The 14,380-nt window shown below is 40.6% G+C and overlaps 1 protein-coding gene across 1 annotated transcript in view; it reads right to left on the bottom strand.

The window, feature by feature from the left end:
• Window positions 1-14,380, bottom strand: part of LOC139473738 (multidrug resistance-associated protein 1-like) — a 53,142-nt gene that overhangs the window by 33,032 nt on the left and 5,730 nt on the right. Inside the window, exons 2-8 of the mRNA XM_071256463.1 lie at window positions 12,765-12,941; window positions 10,788-10,919; window positions 9,988-10,116; window positions 7,394-7,510; window positions 4,702-4,763; window positions 4,067-4,201; window positions 665-910 (exon numbers count right to left, since the gene is read on the bottom strand). Coding sequence (XP_071112564.1) covers window positions 665-910; window positions 4,067-4,201; window positions 4,702-4,763; window positions 7,394-7,510; window positions 9,988-10,116; window positions 10,788-10,919; window positions 12,765-12,941 — 998 coding nt within the window. The remainder of the gene's footprint in view (window positions 1-664; window positions 911-4,066; window positions 4,202-4,701; window positions 4,764-7,393; window positions 7,511-9,987; window positions 10,117-10,787; window positions 10,920-12,764; window positions 12,942-14,380) is intronic.

The following is a 14,380-nucleotide window of genomic DNA, read 5'->3' as shown; positions in this document are numbered from 1 at the left end:
TGATTGGTATTAACCTGACACGTGATGAATATTGATTTGTCTGTCAGAAAACAAGATGGCGTTTGGTAGTGGTATGCTAACATTTTACAGTCCACAGCTAAGTAACTGTAATGAAAGAGGATGGTTTAAAGGCTTCAAAAACTTTAAAGTGAATTTTTAGTTTAACAAAATGAATGATTGCACTTGACGAGGTAAACATGCGAAACAAGGCTCTCGGAACCGACTCCATTGGGTCCTCGAATCCTAGTTTTCGCATATTGACCTCGTTGGGAGCAATTACCTGTATAATATTCTATTCAAAAGAAGTCAAAGAACACCCAATATCTTCAAATGACTATAGTTAATCTGTCATGACTGGTGGGTATTGCAACACACAGCCTTCCAATTGTGGGGGGCGACAGGTAGCCTAGTGGTTAAGGCGTTCGCTCGTCACGACGAAGACATGGGTTCGATTCCCCACATGGGTACAATGTGTGAAGCCCATTTCTGGTGTCCCCCGCCGTGATATTGCTGGAATATTGCTAAAAGCGGCGTAAAACCACACTCACTCACTCACTCACTCCAATTGTGGGTGTTCTTTAACTTGTTTTGAACAGTATACTGGAAGTACAAACCTTCATTTCACTTTGTAATGTCAGTGTAGCCAGTCAGTGACAAAACTCACCCAAGTAGGAGTGGGTTGCACAATAACAGGGCATCATACAGAAGTTTCCAGCACTGAGACTGGAGGAGCTCCAGACCGAAGGTTTTCCACAGAGCAAGAACAAGTGATGGTTTGGGTCCAGTTTTGTCTGACTTGGCCTCCTCAGCAGGTGCTTGTTTTGGTATGAGTGGAGTGTACTCATTGCTGTCCTGGGAGCTGGAGGATCCACTTGCAAGTGGATCTGACTGTCTGCCCTGTCTGCGAGCCCTTCAAGAGAAAGCAGGAACTGTATTCACAAGATCACAGGACAACTTCTTTCAGTGGCATTTAGAAGTTGGTGTGATGAAGTAAGACGAGTTCTATGGATGAAGTGATCACTTGCTTGATAAAGGTGACACCGAAACTTCACACTAATTGTAGTAAAGAAGTTGTTCATCCATAGAACCTGTCTTACTTCATCACAGGACAAGTCATGATAACAAGAATCATCAGAAAATGACAAATCCCTCCAGCCCCCACATATTCGAAAGGACAAATAATCTGACAGTTACTTTAAGTCCAACTTGATGACAGAATTTCTATCTGATCTGTCTGTCCGTATACAAGAGTAGTGATTGAGCTATTAAAACAATACCATGGAATTGGGATTCAGAACTTGAGTTTCTGTGTCATGTTCACATCAATATGAGTTAAAGTCCAACAAGTAGCCATGGAAATGAAAAAAATATTAATTCTAGAAATCCCTAAACAGCAAAAGGTACCAGCTGACAACTGATATGGTCCGTACAAACACACCACTATGAACAGAGTCAAAGTACAACTTGTTGCCATGGAAACGAAAAAAGCATGTTCTAAACACCCCTGAATAGCAAAAGGCACTATTTAACAACCTGGTCTTAGTGTGAGCAAAGTGTCATGAAAGAATATCTATTACTTTTAGAGATATGGTCTTGTTGCCATGGAAATAGGAAAAAAACACAAACAATTCCTGCTTTCTTTATATGCTGGGGGGATAAAAATGTCAATATCTTGAGCCAAGATAAGTCAAGTTAAACCTCTCAGTAATACTACAAAGACTAAACCAATAAATATATAAATAGATATGAACATTCTCCTCCCATCGTCAAAGACAGAGTGAGAGAAATCATCTGCATATATTATTGAAACTTACTGACTTAAAATGAGTGAGTATGGTTTTACACTGCTTTTAGCAATATTCCAGCAGTATCACGGTGGGGGACACAAGAGTGAGTGAGTGAGTATGGTTTTCCGCTGCTTTTAGCAATATTCCAGCAATATCACGGCAGGGGACACCAGAAATGGGCTTCACACATTGTACCCATGTTGGGAATCGAACCCGGGTCTTCCGCGTGACAATCGCACGCTTGAACCACTAGGCTACCTGACTGCCCCGCCTGAGAATGAACTATTTCTATATATTTGAAGAACCCCAATGAAAAAGAATACAGAAGAATAACACGCTATTCTAACATCAAACTTTGGATGCAACTTTAAGTTTGTGTCTGTTGTTTAAAACCGCACTCAGCAATATTCCAGCTATATGAAGGCAATCTGTAAATAATAAAGTCTACAATAAACAATTCAGTGATCGCTATGATGAGCATCAGTCTTCCCAATTGGCATATGGTGTCATGCATCAACCACGTCAGCGACCCTGACAACCTGATCCTGTTAGTCGCCTCTACGACCAGCATGGGTTGCTGAAGACCAATTCTAATCCAGATCTTCACAGGTGATGCAATTAAAATGGGGGACAATGGTTTGATGATAATTTCAGTACAGTCAAGACATAAATAGTCTCTACAGACAACTTGAGTCACTGTTGATTTGTAATTAGGGTAATCTGATATTGCTAGGCTGATGGAGATAACATAATGGCATCTAATATTCCCAAATAATATATGCTGTCACTGCAAGGAGACCCAAGTGCCTCTTTATTCAACTTTCCGCAGACCGCCTCCGTGGTCTAACAGTAGAGCGTCAGCCCGGAGAGCGGAAGGTCCGGGGTTCGATCCCCAGCCGCATCACACCAAAAGACGTTAATAGATGGTACTTGTTGTTACCCTGTCTGGCGCTCGGCATTCAGGGGGTAAAACAAGGACTGGTCGGCTCGGAGTCAGTATACTGTGTCTGAGTGGGATATTCATGTTAAACTGGGGGCGGTCAGGTAGCCTAGTGGTTAAAGCGTTCGCTCGTCATGCCAAAGACTCGGGTTCGATTCCTGACATGGGTGTAATGTGTGAAGCCCATTTCTGGTGTCTCCCGCCATGATATTGCCGGGATATTGCTAAAAGCAGCGTAAAAACCGTACTCACTCACTCACTCACTCATGTTTAACTGCGGCATGGTATCTCAGTGTGCTAGCACTATAAACTGGCATCAGTCCAGACTCGTACAAGCAGCCACACATACATGTGCATGCACGTCGCTATATAAGTGCAATAATCTTGGACGCGACATTAAACCCCATTTCACCTGACATCAACCTAACCTTTGTTCAATCATGATAACCTTGCAGTAGAAATCGATTATCTAACTAAACATTCATCAATCATTGATAAATATAGGAGAAGGAACTTAAAGCAAATCTGCAAGAAAGTCCCGAAAGAAATCAACAGATATCACACCACTGGTGAGCAGTGACACATTTATGCAAAGATTACTTTGTGGACATTTGAGAAATAACAAAACACTTGCTCTCCATCTTCAACAATTGACATTATTGACAATGATAAGTCTGTTTGAGTAAATCTAAACTTTATTTCATCACAATAGCTTATGTGAGTTATTATTGATGACAACAGTTTCATATCGATCATCGTTAATATTTCTTCCCATCAAGGCTCAATTTAACTATTTAAAACATGCACCAGCGCAACCTTTCATTGAAAAACGCAGTCTAATATAAATGTCTGCAAGCACCAAGTGCATGTACAAAAAATTTAAAAAGTTGTCTATCTATAATTAACCCTACATGTCCACTTCATACTACGTAACTAATCCCTGTGTTATGTGTAATTCCTGACAAATGATCAACACAGTCATCGGACTAGTTTATGCCTCTATGTTTTAACGGGGCGGTCGGGTAGCCTAGTGGTTAAAGTGTTCGCTCGTCACGCTGAAGACCCAGGTTCGATTCCCGACATGGGTACAATGTGTGAAGCCCATTTCTGGTGTCCCCCGCCGTGATATTGCTGGAATATTGCCAAAAGTGGCATAAAACCATAGTCACTCACTCACTCTATGTTTTAACTTCACGGTACCAGAGTGCAACCTTGTTTTGTCTGGTGCAACCAGCTTTTCATTTCAACAAGCACCGGGTGCAAGTTAAATCAAGTCCTTAAATCGAGCCCTGCCTTGTGATAAACAGCAGAGAAACATGCAAATCCAGTGTGTACTTACTTTTCTCTGGCTTTTTCAACTTCATAGTTCCAGTTGACAAGGAAACGAGGCACAACATTAATTGACTTTTCTCGGGGATGGAGATCTGACACGTCGTCTTCTGTGAGAGCCTTTTTGTATCCTTGGAAAAGTAACCTGGAAAGAGAGGATATAGATAACGCATGGGCTTGGCCATGAATTGTTTCCATGGCAACAGGAACACAGATACATAACTAACATCATTCATGACCAGCTTGTGTTTTTCCGGAGCTAGCAAAATAGCAACTTGTGCCCGTCTCCTGGCTATTTTTTCAACTGGGTTCTGTCTAAGTGCAAGCAGGTCAACTTAAAAGAATTGTGAACTCGTTGCGTAATGATTCACGTATATTTCGCCCGTGTCATATAAATACTCCAGATGCAACTTACAACACATCAGAACTTACAGAATTATACAGTATGATTGACACATTAAAGTGTATCTTGGGTATATTTTTAGATGCAAAAGATATGTAAAATCGAAAATTTCGGTGAGCAAAACAGTAAAATATGGTTGATAACACAAATATATTTTTCCTGGACAAAGACTACACTTGTACGCAAGTTGCAGCAGAGCAGAGGGACCATGCTGGGATGAGGAGTGGGTTCTGTCCACCGACCTGTTACTCCACCAGAATGTAATCCTGGACAAGAAGGATGACTCGGTCTCCGGACATCGGATCTGTCAACATGAGCACATGTACAAGTTAGGATTTCTCTGTTAAGTTTCGGGGGCATGGGTCGCCCAGTCGTCTAAGATGCCGGGATTCGCTGAGCAGAGTTGCGTCCCTTGGGCATGCCAGAAACCTATGATTGTGGGTTCGAATCCACGATTATGTTTCTAGGTTTGTCAGCACCATACCCGTGCTCGTGGGTTTCACCGAAGTGGTAAATGTCTGAGACCTGCATCACTTCGGGCTTTCCTCCCACATTAAGCTGACACGCCGCGATATGACTGGAATACTGTTAAACGTGGCATTAAACCCAACTCACTCACTCACTCACTCAAGTAAGTTTCAGCTTTCAGTTTGGTAGAAGTGTCAAATCAAGTTCAAAATTAAAAATTAGTACGAAAAACTGATCATAGTGTTGAGCCCCACTACAAAGTACATAAGTTCAAAATGTCAATACATTTTCAAAGAGAACGGCAGAATAATGGCCAAATGAGTTTCAGCTGTCAGCATGGTAGAACTGCAAAGATCAAATCAAGGTCAAACCTTACAAAATTTCGTGACAATCGGAACATATGTGTTAGGCCTCACTACTAGCTACACAGAGATACCAGTATACCAAATTTCATTACATATGGAGAGGACCCGTGAAGATCCAGGGTAGAATAGGTCTTTGGCAGCCCATGCTTACCGTAAACGGCGACTATGCTTGTCGTAAGAGGCTCACTGACTTGGTTGGTACATGTCATTGTATCCGAATTGCATGGATTGATGCTCATGATATCAATCACTGGATAGTCTGGTTCAGACTTGATTATTTACAGACTGCCATCATATAGCTGGAATATTGCTGAGTGTGGCGTTAAACAACAAACAAACAAAACATATGGAGAGAAAATGTAAACGATAAATGTAAACGATAAATGTAAACAATAAATGTAAACAATATTTTCTTAAATATGGCTGCTGTGGCAAGGTTCTTAATTCCAAAGATATACAGAATAACACTTTGTGGTCTCTCAACTCTTTCTGTGTTTGGTACACATGATATAGTCAGATCTTTGCCCTGGTGAACTAAGACTGATACCATCATCAATGATCTATGCCCATGGGTATGCCAAACCATGCTCTGCCAGCTCACACAATCATATATCCACTATCGTCAGCTCAATCTGCCAGCTCACACAATCATACATCCACTGTAGTCAGCTCTATCTGCCAGCTCACACAATCATACATCCACTGAAGTCAGCTCAATCTGCCAGCTCACACAATCATACATCCACTGTAGTCAGCTCAATCTGCCAGCTCACACAATCATACATCCACTGTAGTCAGCTCTATCTGCCAGGACCGCCTCCGTGGTCTTGTGGCAGAGCGTCCGCCCGGAGAGAGGAAGGTCTGGGGTTCGATCCCCGGCCGCGTCATACCAAAAGACGTTAAAAGATGGTACTTGTTGTTACCCTGTCTGGCGCTCGGCATTAAGGGGATAAAACAAGGACTGGTCGGCTCGGAGTCAGTATACTGTGTCTGAGTGGGGTATTCATGTTAAACTGAGGCATGGTATCTCAGTGAGCTAGCACTATAAATCGGCATCAGTCCGGACTAGTATAAGCAGCCACACAGACACACACACGTACATGCACGTCGCTATATAAGTGCAATAATCTTGGACGCGACGTTAAACCCAATTTCGACTTGACTCTATCTGCCAGCTCACACAATCATACATCCACTATAGTCAGCTCAATCTGCCAGCTCACACAATCATACATCCACTGTAGTCAGCTCTATCTACCAGTTCACACAATCATACATCCACTGTAGTCAGCTCAATCTGCCACCTCACACAATCATACATCCACTGTAGTCAGTTCAATCTGCCAGCTCACACAATCATACATCCACTGTAGTCAGCTCAGTCTGCCAGCTCACACAATCATACATCCACTGTAGTCAGCTCAATCTGCCAGCTCACACAATCATACATCCACTTTAGTCAGCTCAATCTGACAGCTCACACAATCATACATCCACTGTAGTCAGCTCAATCTACCAGCTTGCACAATCATACATCCACTGTGGTCAGCTCAATCTGCCAGCTCACACAATCATACATCCACTGTGGTCAGCTCAATCTGCCAGCTCACACAATCATACATCCACTGTAGTCAGCTCAATCTGCTAGCTCACACAATCATACATCCACTGTAGTCAGCTCAATCTGCCAGCTCACACAATCATACATCCACTGTAGTCAGCTCAATCTGCCAGCTCACACAATCATACATCCACTATAGTCAGCTCAATCTGCCAGCTCACACAATCATACATCCACTGTAGTCAGCTCAATCTGCCAGCTCACACAATCATACATCCACTGAAGTCAGCTCAATCTGCCAGCTCACACAATCATACATCCACTGAAGTCAGCTCAATCTGCCAGCTCACACAATCATACATCCACTATAGTCAGCTCAATCTGCCAGCTCACACAATCATACATACATATGAGTCACTTCCAGAGACAATATGACATACAGGACCCATTCTGTCCATGAATCTCAACAGGGAAATCTCTTGCTATTGATCACAATGAGAAACATTCAAAATACCCAAGGTCAAGGACAAATTGTATCACCTTTTGTGATGGGGGATTCCAGGCTGTTTCAGCAAAACAGTTGAAGCCCAACTCGACCAGCACCAGGAAGTAGTAGATGTAGAACAAGCTGAACCTCAGTACGTCCTGCTGGTATGTCTGTAACATAACAACTCATCCAGGAGATACAGCCAAGTCTTGTTAATCCGAAACTCTTTAATCCGACAATCAGCTTTATCCGACACTAATGATGGGAACCGATCATATCAGTCCTATTTAGACCCGTTAATCCGACAGTCTCGCACTCCGACTCGCACACACCTAATTTGCCATGAATTACTGAAATCACTCAGTCTTGTTAATCCGACACAGTCATCAGCATAATCCGTCGTCATCTACCTGCGAGTTCACAGCCCGTGTTGTGATGCGAGACGAGTCGGCTGGTAGCTGCACAATACAACGGCTGCAGAGATAAACTTGCTTAACAATAAACAACTAATGCTTTAAATAATTTCTTTATAAATAATTGCATTAACATATTCCACTAACAATTTAACAAATAAATTCATATCTATTTTTTTATTACGTGTTTGTATCTTTATCTATCGTGTAATTGTCCGATTATCGATCACAAACTGTGATTCTACTTAATTTTGTTTATCCAACATACTCGTTAATCTGACAATATCACATGCAATCAACCATTTCGGATTAACGGGACTTGACTGTACTGATCTACTGGTGTTGCAGTCAGCTGTCATCTGGTCAGTGTCTGAAGTAAGCTATACTCCACAAGCCAGACAGGCAGGTAAGTCATGAAAGTGCCCCTATTAGGGTACCCACATGACTACCCGGACCCGTGGTTAGTCACGTGACATACTGTTTAATGACAATAACAATAAAACTCAATCGTTACACTACAAGTATAGCTAATGTTCACATTTCTTTCTCACTATGCAGGCATTCGTTCTGACTTTTATGTGTTCGAGTAAGTATAAAGCGTCTGTCAACTGCAGTGTATGCATGATCATATCGTTTTATATGTGTATCTAAATAGTTTTTACCAGGGCTGTGGTAAAACAATTCCCATTCAGACATTTTGTACCCAACTCTTGAGTGAGTGAGTGAGTGACTATGGTTTTACGCCGCTTTTAGCAATTTTCCAGCAATATCACGGCGGGGGACACCAGAAATGGGCTTCACACATTGTACCCATGTCGGGAATCGAACCCGGGTCTTCGGCGTGACGAACCAACGCTTTAACCACTAGGCTACCCGACCGCCCCCAACTCTTGAGACATATAGTGGGTATCCGGGTAGGGCCGGGTGATAGGGTGTCGAGTACCCGGGTAGTAAATTTGGACTCGTCCCAACCCTAGCCCTTATTGAGAACTGCCTGCATTTGTAAACACAGTTGCTAGAATTGTGAATCATTATTGTACCATAATTTGGTAAATACTCGATTCTGATTGGTCAATCAGAGGTATCAAATCACATCAAACTTAACATTAGCAACCTTAAGCTGCGTTTTTGGTTCCTAATTCAATTAAGCCCAGTTAATTCTACAGGTAACATACTCAACATTGCAAACACAGTTTGCTCATCTCCTAACCATCTTTCTCAGATTTATCTTACTCTGTACATCTAACATCTACATCTTCATAATCACAAACATAGCTCTTGCCATCAGGTAAGTGAGTCACATATCAATGTCTCATGTCGTCGTCGTTGTTGTCGTCGTCATCGTCATCATCATCATCATCATAATAATAACATGTTTAAAATCATACTTTGATTTTAGGGGTTGGAGGTTGAAAATAATATCAAAACATAGTGATAAACTTTCTTAGTTGATTACATAAAGCAGATGTAAATCAAGTGTAATAAATAATAGGTTTTATTAATCACAGGGTTTCATCAAAGGGTTACCATAGTTTCTATCTAAATGGTCTTCTGGTATTATGAATACCATATTCGACGTAATAAACAGCCCGCTCTAATAAGCGCCCACTGCGATATTTGCCAATATATTGGCTAGTGAACAATCCCAATTAGCACCCCTTCCGAATGATCAATGTACACAAGACTTATTTATTCGTGCATAATACGTTTGTTACATGCACCCTTAATTATGGGCAATTAATTCTGGAAATATATATCTGTGGTATATAAACATTTCAGGCTGTCAGCATAAACCACGAAATTTACTATCTTTCAACTCTGTTGCTTTTCACCAAAAAAATATTCTAATAATAGCCCCTATTTCTAATTTTGAGAGCGCCCTGGGCACTTAATATGTCGGATATGGTATATATCACCAGAATTGCAAATGAAGTTGGTGAACATGGTGCATAGACTAGGTTGGATGAAGATAATTGTAATTGTTAAACTATTGGTCTGCTGATACATAAAAGTAGAAAACATCTATTTAATTTTTATAAAATCATACATGTATTTTAATTTAAGTAAAAGGTTATGGGGTTTAAATCAATAAGGTAAAAAATTATCCTGCAGAATGGTGTTCCTGGCGGTATTTATAATAAAGTAAACCAATTGTATACATCAAACTCAAGAGTTTTGTCATCCTCCAAACAAATCCGAGATCTAGTCATTAACATTTCTGATAGGAAACTTACCTGCAGTTTTATTTTGGAGTAAAAGGGCACGATGCCGGCAACCAACTGAAACACCCAAAACAGGAACAGGACACCCGATGTGATGAGGCCCTTCCTCCTCTCCAGGAATATAAACAACAGGGCGAGGAGCTGCAACAGAAAAACACACGTCACACATGGCGGCGACCATTTTCCCGAGGCAAGGGAGATAACTGACTGTAAAAGTCCACTTTCCATGCTTGTCGAACTAGGCGGAAATCATGAATTATATATATTTACTGGACTAAGGTGTCAATGCATGGTCCAATCAAAATTGTAGAACGAAATCGGCATTGGGTTCATAAACAACATGGTGACTGACCTGCAGATTATCGGTCTTTCAGAGTATGTGAGCATGGTGAGTTAGTTTTATGACATACTTACATCTGCATCCCATCTGCATCCGATCTGCATCCCATTTGGTTTGTTCATTTGTTGTTTAACGCCGCACTCAGCAATATTCCAGCCATATGACGGCGGTCTGTAAATAATCGAGTCTGGACCAGACAATCCAGTGATAAATAACATGAGCATCGATCCACACAATTTGGATCGATGACATGCATCAACCAAGTCAGCAAGTCTGACCACCCGATCCCGTAAGTAGCCTCTGACGACAAGCACAGTCGCCTTTTACGCCAAGCATGGGTCGCTGAAGACCTATTCTACACCGGATCTTCACGATTCCAGTGATTTCTATTTGCATCCATAATGTATATAAGACACCATATTTTGCATCTGGTGAAACCTGTAGGAACAAAAGGCTAGCGAGATGTACTTACAAACGTGAGAGACTGTACACTGGGTGCAACAACATCAGCCAGGAAGTAGGTGTTGCTGCCTCTCGTCCGGTGGTCACTGACAGACTGGACGATGTCCACTATAGACAGCAGAAGGAGGAGAGCACAACACAACTGAAAGAGGTGTTTATGTAAAAGCTATATTCAAAGTAACTGTGGTCATTTAAGAATTGACTTTCGCTTTGTGTAGGTTTATTGGAGTATGAACCTTCATCATTTCACCAAACTGTATGAACGTCGGAGCTTGGTCCTCACTCTAGGGTTCATACTCCATTGAACTCACACAAAGTGAAAGTCTGTTCTTATAATTTTTTATATCACTAGTTTTACCTCAAAGGCCATAGACCTTGATCTATACACAATCATATTTAGTATGTGTGACAGCCATACGACAACCAACTTTATCGCGGAATAAGATAGTTCCTTAAAACGAGAGTTGACATGAGCTTATGTATGCTCAACATAATCAACAGGGACAACTTTTTTTTATGCTCAACAGGGACAACTTTTTTATGCTCAACATGCTCAACAGGGACAACTTTTGTAGTTTCTTTAGAACAAATGTAGTCAAATAATATCCCCATTAGTTGAGAAAGGTCTGTTAAGAACTACCTCAATAAGTCAGTTACAATGACAATGTGTCGTAATACATTTACATCAAGTACAAGACGTCAAAATGGCCGACACGATAAACGTGACAGGAGAAATTTCCGAAGTTGTTAATGAACCTGTGGCGGTTAACATGCGTCAACAGCTCGATAATTGAAAGGTGATTACATTCACAGATCGCCGTAGAATGTCACTGTCAGCCTAGAAACAGATCGAGTTCGTTTTGTTAATAAGAATGGGTCATAGTGAGGATAATCGTGACAATCATGCAGTCGAACTCTGACGTTTTTCAATGTATACTGAAATGCTGAGTCCAAGATTAAAGGGTCTAAATGATCAGAAAGAACGCTTCTGCATGTTTTGGTGCTAGGGAATTCCAAGAGGTTTCCCCAGGAATGTGGAAGTGGTCCTGCAGTGTTTACGTCATTTTAAGAACTTGGTCTCGATCACACAGGCTTTTTGGACAGACACCATTGGTCACAGCTCAATCTGAGTATATTTATTGAAAAAAAACTTTTTAAAACATGCTAAATAGTCATACAAAGTACATGTTCACACCATAAAAAAGTCACAGGTGATTTAATTGTTATCCAAAAAGCAACAAACAACTGCCCTGACCCCACAACCAGCATGAAATAGTTCACTTGTCTGATCTGTCTATTTCAAGTGTAAATTAATTGAATGTTAGGTCAAAATCATGTATAATTGACAAAAATCTGTCCATTCCTGACAATAATGGAGCCTTAAACAATAAAATGAGGTCACAGATGTGTTTCACACCCTGTGCACTCAATAGAACCCACTCATCCGATGGTGGATGACCAGATGGTGGAACCATGAATACGTTCACCCCCCCGAAACACAAGTGTCAGAATGTGTGGTGTCAAATGTGCCTCTGTTCACCCAGCATGGAACTGGTACCCGATGAGGTGAATGTAAAAACCCTCTAGCGCCCATGGGCAGCTTGGGTTGTATATTCCCAAGGGAGTTGAGAATGATAAAAAAATGCATATGGATTCACTGGTAGGGGAATAAAGAAACCACATTTACTAGTATCTGGATAGGTATGGTAATTGGTATATAAATGTGCAATATAATTAAAAAATAGGGTTAAGGATTAGAAATTCATGCTAGCCCCTTACTCTCCTAAAACATATTCTCTTAATCAAGTTAATATTTTCATATTTTGACACCCGCAAAGTGAAAATATATCACTGATATATTCTCAAATATTTATTAATGACATTAAGAAAATATTTTTAAGATATAAGAAAAGTAATTCTCGTTTCAAGATAGCCAGTAAGGAAATATTCTTACACATTCAACATTTTTTTCAAAACAAATTCTCACCAATTTTACTAAATATTTGGCCACTGATGACAAAACCTGTGGACTGACTGTACAGAGGTAGTAGATGTAGAACGGCGCCGTCAGCCACAGCCACGCACACGGCACCCACACCAGCACCGTGGACTGGAAACAGTTGGTGAACTGAGGCCAGGTGTTGTTCCAGGTCTTCTCGTTGTCCTGGTAACAGATTTGGATAAAAGTGTCATTGTTTCATGTCATGGTAAATCTTTCCTTGTGGTCGCTGTTTATCGTATAATTAAACACTGCAGGGAGAATTAAAAAATTGGATACTCGGTTGGATCCTGAGTAGGACCCGAGTACCCACATGACTACCCGGACCCGTGGTTTGTCACATGATATATTTCTTAATGAAAATAACAATAAAATTCCATGGTTACACAACAAAGTGCTTATGTTCAAATTTCTTTCTGACTATGCACACAATCCCTCTGATTTTTATATATCGTATTCAACATAATAAGCGCCCAGGGCGCTCTCAAAATCAGAAATAGGGGGCGCTCATTAGAATATTATTTTGAGTTGAAAGATCGTAAATTTTGTGGTTTATGCTGACAGCCTGAAATGTTTACATACAACAGATATATATTTCAAGAATTTAATTGCCCACAATTAAGGGTGATATAACACACGAGTGCGTATTATACACAAATAAATAAGTCTTGTGTACATTGATCAATCGGAAGGGGTGCTTATTGGGATTGTTCACTAGCCAATATATTAACAAATCACCGTGGGCGCTTATTAGGGCGGGGCTTAAACCAATATTAACTAACTGAATTTTCTTGAGTATAGTGCACACCCAAGTATCATGAGCACCCCCCTCTAGTGGATTCAGTATTTAAAAAAAAATTGTTTTTCAAATATTATGCGCAGAAAAAAATTACACCATACCCATTCAGCTAATTCCGGTAAACGAATCGGTGAAAATAAATTTTGTCAGTACAAATTTGAAATTTGAGATAAAAAATTACCAGATATGTTGATTTACCGTTTGAACTGTATTTTTTGTGGCATTGTGCCATTGTGGCATTGTTGTACATCCTGGGATTAAGATTACCTTGTGTATTTTCTCGTAAACTAAGCCAGAAACAGCAATCAGCTGTACACACGTTTTCTTGGAATCTACCGGGGTTTCGGTCAAGACACACCCAATAATATGAACTTTACAGGATTTTAATGCAAGGATCAGCAATAATTGTATCTGATACGTGATATATGATGTAATGTATCTTATGTATTGCGATACAGGAGTTATAACTTGATGTATTGCATTGTGGGCCTTGTTACACCACTATTGACCAAACAATCCAGTGATTGACCATGTTGACATCATGAACATCTATCCATGCAATTGAGAAGTGATATCAACCAAGTTACTAAGCCTACCACTTAATCCATTACCGTATTCGACGTAATAAGCGCCCACGGGAATATTTGCTAATATATTGGCTAGTGAACAATCCCAATTAGCACCCTTTCCAATTGATCAATGTATACAAGACTTATTTATTCGCGTAAAATACACACTCGTGTGTGATATGCACCCTCAATTATGGGGAATTTAATTCTTGAAAAATATATTTGTCGTACATGAA

Source organism: Haliotis cracherodii, unplaced genomic scaffold, assembly GCF_022045235.1.
Source record: "Haliotis cracherodii isolate W230 unplaced genomic scaffold, xgHalCrac1.p SCAF_3, whole genome shotgun sequence".
Taxonomy (NCBI): Eukaryota; Metazoa; Mollusca; class Gastropoda; order Lepetellida; family Haliotidae; genus Haliotis; species Haliotis cracherodii.
The sequence above is the reverse complement of the archived record's forward strand: the minus strand, read 5'-3'. Positions and strand labels throughout refer to the sequence as shown.